Consider the following 5,936-nt stretch of genomic DNA (forward strand, 5'->3'; position numbering starts at 1 on the left):
GTTGGTTTGCCGAGGTCAGTCAGAGAATCAAATTCTATTTGGGTTATAGTGGATCGACTCACTAAGTCAGCGCACTTCTTACCAGTAAAGACGACTTTCTCCATGATGCAGTATGCGGAGCTCTATATCAGGGAGATAGTTCGATTGCACGGGATCCCAGTTTTAATCGTGTCCGACAGCGACCCGAGATTTACATCGTTCTTTTGGAAGAGCTTACATGCAGCCATGGGGACGAAGTTGCTTTTCAGTACCGTTTTTCACCTGCAGACAGATGGCCAGTCTGAGCGAGTGATTCAAATTTTTGAGGATCTATTGCGAGCCTGTATGATCGATTTCCAGGGGACTTGGGAATCGAAGATACCTCTAGTGGAGTTTACCTACAACAACAGTTTTCAATCATCTATTGGTATGGCTCCATACGAGGCATTGTATGGGAGAAAGTGCAGATCACCGATTCATTGGGACGAAGTCGGTGAAAGAGCAGAACTTGGTCCAGAGATAGTTCAGCAGACTTCAGATGTGGTCGTTAAGATTCGAGACCGAATGAAGACTGCTCAGAGTCGCCAAAAGAGCTATGCCGATAAGAGGAGAAGAGATCTGGAGTTTGCCGTAAGTGATCACGTCTTCGTGAAGATAGCACCCATGAAAGGTGTTATGAGATTTGGGAAGAAAGGCAAGCTCAATCCGAGGTTTATTGGACCGTTTGAAATTCTGGACAGAGTTGGGACACTATATTATCGTATTGCCCTTCTGTCGAATCTGGCCGGGGTGCACAATGTGTTCCACGTCTCAATGCTGAGGAAGTAGCTAACTAACCCTTCGCATGTTCTGAGTTATGAGCCGTTGCAGCTTGCTCCAGATCTGTCATATAAGGAAAGACATGTTCAAATCCTAGACAGACAGGAGCATAGACTTCGGAACAAGGTGACCAAGCTGGTCAAAGTCCGGTGGCTGAACCAATCAGTGGAGGAAGCCACTTGGGAAGCCGAAGCAGATATGAGAATTCGCTACCCGGACTTGTTCGGTAAGATTTAATTTTGAGGACGAAATTTTATAAGTGGGGGAGGAACTGTAGTACCCAGATTCAGTACACGTATAATCATGGTCCGTACAATCGAGTTTAGAATGATAAGCATCGCGTGTATTGAAATTTCGTAAGTTTGCACTTCCCGTAGGTACACGGACCCCCTCACGGACCAGGGCACGGGGTCCGTGTCTTTGTTTCCTTCGCGGTGCCAAATTCCAGAGACTAGACGGACCCTAGCACGGGGTCCGTGTCCTCACTTTTTTTCGGTGTCTTTTTACCGAGCCTAGACGGACCCTGACACGGGGTCCGTGCCCTTCCTTTTCTTCGAGTATACAGACACAGTATCTACACGGACCCGGAACCGGAGGGGTGCACGGGGTCCGTGTACTCCAGTCTTTTGGGAATTTTCTTAGGGGTCAGTTGGGATTTCAGGTCATGGTTTAGTGCAATGTTTAACAAAGTCGAGTCACGGGAATTTATAACGTCCTAAGGAAAAGATTGAGCTTGAACGTAAGTACGAATACCTACGTCTAAGTTATGCAAGTTAAGCTTTTAAATTCATGTTAGTATGTGCAGCAGCGGCCCCAAAAGAAATCCAACGAATCCCTCAACGCCAAGTAAGTATGTTGACGTGCAAGAAAATATTTTTAAGTTTTTGAGGTATGCTAAATGTCTTGTGACCAATTTATATATGGGGTTGGAAAGCGTTAAATCATGAACGGGGACCAACCCACCCCGTTAAAGCATGAATGTGTTTAGATAAGGATTGGAAAGCGTTAAAACATGAACGGGGACCAATCCACCCATTAAAGCATGAACGGGGATCTCATGTATGTGGCAGTGGGTTCGCCCCTGTCAACCCAGTACTGTGGTTTAGTCTGATCAGGCGATTTATGTTATGGGTCACTTGCTTTGAAACATGCCTCTACGCAAAATAATGAAGTTCATGTATGTTTATGTATGTTCAAGTATGCAAGTATGTTTATGAAAGTTTTCACGTTATGGCACGTCTAAGTTATGTACGTATGATCATGTTTAGTGTAAGTTCAAGTTTCAAGTATGTACGTTCTATTTTAAAGTTGCATGTGTTTTATTATGTATTATTCGTTACTCCCAGTTTATACGCGTTGAGTCTTTAGACTCACTAGACTTGATCGATGCAGGTGAGGATGTTTATGAGGAGGCTGGAAAATTACAGGGCATATAGGGGGCATCCGAAGGTGTATCTTGAATAATCCAGACTGCATATAGGGCATTGAGATGCCTCTTTCAGGCACCCCAGCGCCTACCCTGGTGCATGGAAAAATCATTTTTGAGTTTCATTTACTTATTAGCTTAATTTCCATTTATTAAGCTTTAAATTTATTCAAATTTTTTTCATAGAACAACAAATATTAGCAATATACTAGAATACAAGAATACATAAGTAGTTTTCTAGACTCCGTTAGACAAAAATAATTCAGTAGACTACTAAGCATCCAAAGGAAATACTTTCAGTAGCCCGTATTCAGTTGTGTACTAAATGTCAGAGAATGTCATGAGGAGATTTTGATTGAATAGTACATTTCATTTGACATTAGGAGATTTTGATTGAATAGTACATTTCATTAATTAAACTGTACGAGATCATTTATTGCTCACTATCATTTTTGGTATAAAATAAATAACAAGTCTATTTTAGTACAAGTATTCTCAATGAATGAAAGAGTCATTTTTATTCGAACGTTGAATATCTCATATAAAAGAAGCTGGAAGTTGATGCATAAAAACTCTCTTAAAAACTCAGAATACTCTTGTGAATCATCTCTCTAAGTTTCAAGTCTTCCAAACATACTGAAAATAAAATAAAACCAGCACACAATCAATCAAGTGTTAGTCAAATTCAAAAGATCATTTGTTCTGCTGATATTCACACTCATTCATTGTATTTTATATTACATAGTGAGAAGTGATTGTAATATGTGTAAAAATTCTCACATAATCAGTATTCCTTTCTAAGATGAATTGTAATGCTAAGAGTTTCAATAAGCAAGAGTAAGACCTGCTAAAATGAATTTTTACTAGTGTGTACTAATCAAAGCCTTCTAATGATACATTTTGGAAACATAAAATAGGGAGACGTAAAAAGGTTTCGCCCTTCAAACTTCCAGAAACAAGTCTTGTGTTATATTTTCTTTATTACGGCTTTTTGTTTAATTAGTGATGTTGAGTGTGTTTGCACTTCTCAGTAGTCTGCTGCACTTGCAAAGAATGATACCAGCTTCTGTTTCCTTAAAACAGTTTGAAGCATATTTTTCAAAAGCAGAAAAGTGATAAGTTTGAGTAGTTTATTCAACTCCCTAAACTACTCCACCGATCCTAATAATAATATTCCAAATTTATATGATTTGTGGAGATTCTTCGAGTTTCGTCTCGCGTTTTTGGAAGAGCTTTCAGGAGGCCATTGGAACGAAAGTGACCCTAAGTACCGCCTATCATCCTCAAACAGATGGGCAAACAGAGATAACCATCCAAACCTTAGAAGATATGCTGCGAGCATGCGCTCTTGAATTCAGTAGCAACTGGAGCACTCATCTACCCTTAATCGAGTTTGCTTACAACAACAGCTATCACAGCAGCATCGGAATGTCTCCATACGAAGCTCTGTATGGAAGAAAATTTCGATCACCACTTTATTGGGACGAAGTGGGAGAGAAAGCCTTAGTGGGACCCGAGCTAGTACAAATGACCGTGGACAAAGTTAAAATTGTCCGAGAAAAGCTCAAGGCAGCTCAAGACCGACAGAAGAGTTGGGCAGATCTGAAAAGAAGGCCGGTAGAGTTCAACGTGGGCGAGAAGGCTTACGTGAAAGTCTCTCCTATGAGAGGAGTAGTCCGATTCAGTAAGGCCGGGAAATTGAACCCTCGATACGTTGGACCATTCGAAATCTTGGAAAAAGTGGGCACGCTAGCATGCAGGCTGGCACTGCCACCAAACATGTCAAGAATCCACAACGTGTTCCACGTGTCCCAACTAAGGAGGTACATTCCAGACCCAAGTCACGTTTTAGAAGTAGAACCACTCTTGACCGAAGGAAACTTGGGAGAAGGACTGAAATACGAAGAAGTTCCTATCAGAATCGTGGACACCAAGGAACAAGTCCTCAGACGACGCATCATTCCCTACGTAAAAGTGCAGTGGTCTAACCATACTGAGCGAGAAGCAACTTGGGAAGTGGAAGAGAAAATGCGAAAGGATTATCCCTACCTATTTGGAGATCAAGCCAACTCCAGTTTTGAGGACAAAACTTCTCATAAGGAGTGAGTGATGTGAGAACCGGATTTTTTCTCATTTATGTATTTGTTTGCAAGGAGATTGTGTAAAAGATTTTTATTGTGATTGTATGGAATAAGAATTTCACATGGGGAAATTATAATTGAGGAATCTTTATGGCCAATACTATAATACCTACAATAAGGCATACACATTTCGAGATGTGCAAGGGAATTACAAGGTTGAGATATCCTCAAGATCCAAGTGAGTAAGGCATGATATGGTGATCAAGATTTCGAAATCTTCACTATCAACCTTGTATAGATTTTGAGTAGTTGCTTGCATGCCAAATAAAAAGGAAGCAAATCATCTATCCATGCACCAGGGAATCAATGAAGCTTGACCAAATATCCAGCACTTAAATTCGAAATATTGAGGTGCAAGGGATTAAGGAATGAGCCCCACAAAATTGGAAGAAAAATCAGTAACAATGGCAAGGAGATTAGGGTCAAAAATTGTGAGATTTATGTCAATATTGAGCATGATTTTAGTGCCAAAATTAGATCCATCTCCCTCACCTATAAATACCACACCATCTCTACTCATTCTCCACCCCAAATTTTCGAAACCCTTGTTGAATAATTTCGAGTTCCAGCAGCCTCCTCATAGCCGAAACTCTGCCCAAATATCGTCACAACTTTAGCTTAAAAATCGAAGCCGAAGCACCGCCCGAGCAAGAACGAGGAACGATCCACGTCGAGAAGCCAAGCACCTACGTTTCTTAGCATCAATTATACGGTAAGTGGGCTGTTTAAATGCTTATAAATTCGGTTTTATGCATATGTGATTTTTGGTTTTTGGTTTAAAAATACGGTCGAGTACCGTCGTTTTGTCTATGCATTTTTACGAAAATGGTGGTTTTTTTATGGACACTGTGAGGATTCCCTGAAATTAGGTGGAATTCCAACATATGGCCCTTAACGATAGGATAGGACCATTTTATGGCCTCGCCCCCGTGGAGGATTAAAACTTAGGGACTGACGTCAGTAAACCCTTGAAAGGTGAAAAACCGCAGTGTTGTTATGTTACGAATACGATGTTATGATTATGAAAAGCATTCTATATGTATATGTATGTTTCGAAAATGTTATTAAATTGGTTATGTTGTGTTCAATATCCCCCATTTACTGAGTATTCCCAAATACTCACCCCCCTTACTCTCCCCTCCCAGATAAGTCCAAGGAACAGGTTGAGGACGAAGAGTCCGAACATTTTTGGGGCTGGTGAATCACAAGATTAGTAATAGGCTTTAATTCGACTTTTATGATTTAATGAATTGTAAGACGCTTCCGCATTTATTTATGTCGTTTAGTGATTTTGGTTGTAAAAGACAATATTTCCTTTGGATTGAAATTGTGATATATAAATTGGTTCGGTTTATACTGTGCTACGAAAGGCTTGTTGTTTCGATTGTGTGTTTGTTAAACAACGCCGGTGTCAATCCCGAGTTTCGGGGCGTGACATTTAAGTGGTATCAGAGCCGCCAAGTTCATAATCCGAGTGGGAAAAAATCGATTTTCAAAAAAAAAAAATCGTTGGTGGAATTTTAACTCGAGGCCGATGTTATCGCCTCTGAAACGGCCCAACAAACGAGACT

General features: G+C 40.6%; 1 protein-coding gene across 1 annotated transcript; it reads left to right on the plus strand.

The window, feature by feature from the left end:
• The first annotated feature begins 3,751 nt into the window (after window positions 1–3,751).
• On the plus strand, window positions 3,752–4,330 carry LOC142523729 (uncharacterized). The gene has a single exon (XM_075627462.1). It carries the CDS (start codon window positions 3,752–3,754, stop codon window positions 4,328–4,330), a length of 579 nt encoding a protein of 192 aa, XP_075483577.1.
• The last annotated feature ends 1,606 nt before the right edge of the window (window positions 4,331–5,936 follow it).

This window comes from Primulina tabacum, chromosome 14, assembly GCF_025594145.1.
Source record: "Primulina tabacum isolate GXHZ01 chromosome 14, ASM2559414v2, whole genome shotgun sequence".
Classification (NCBI taxonomy): Eukaryota; Viridiplantae; Streptophyta; class Magnoliopsida; order Lamiales; family Gesneriaceae; genus Primulina; species Primulina tabacum.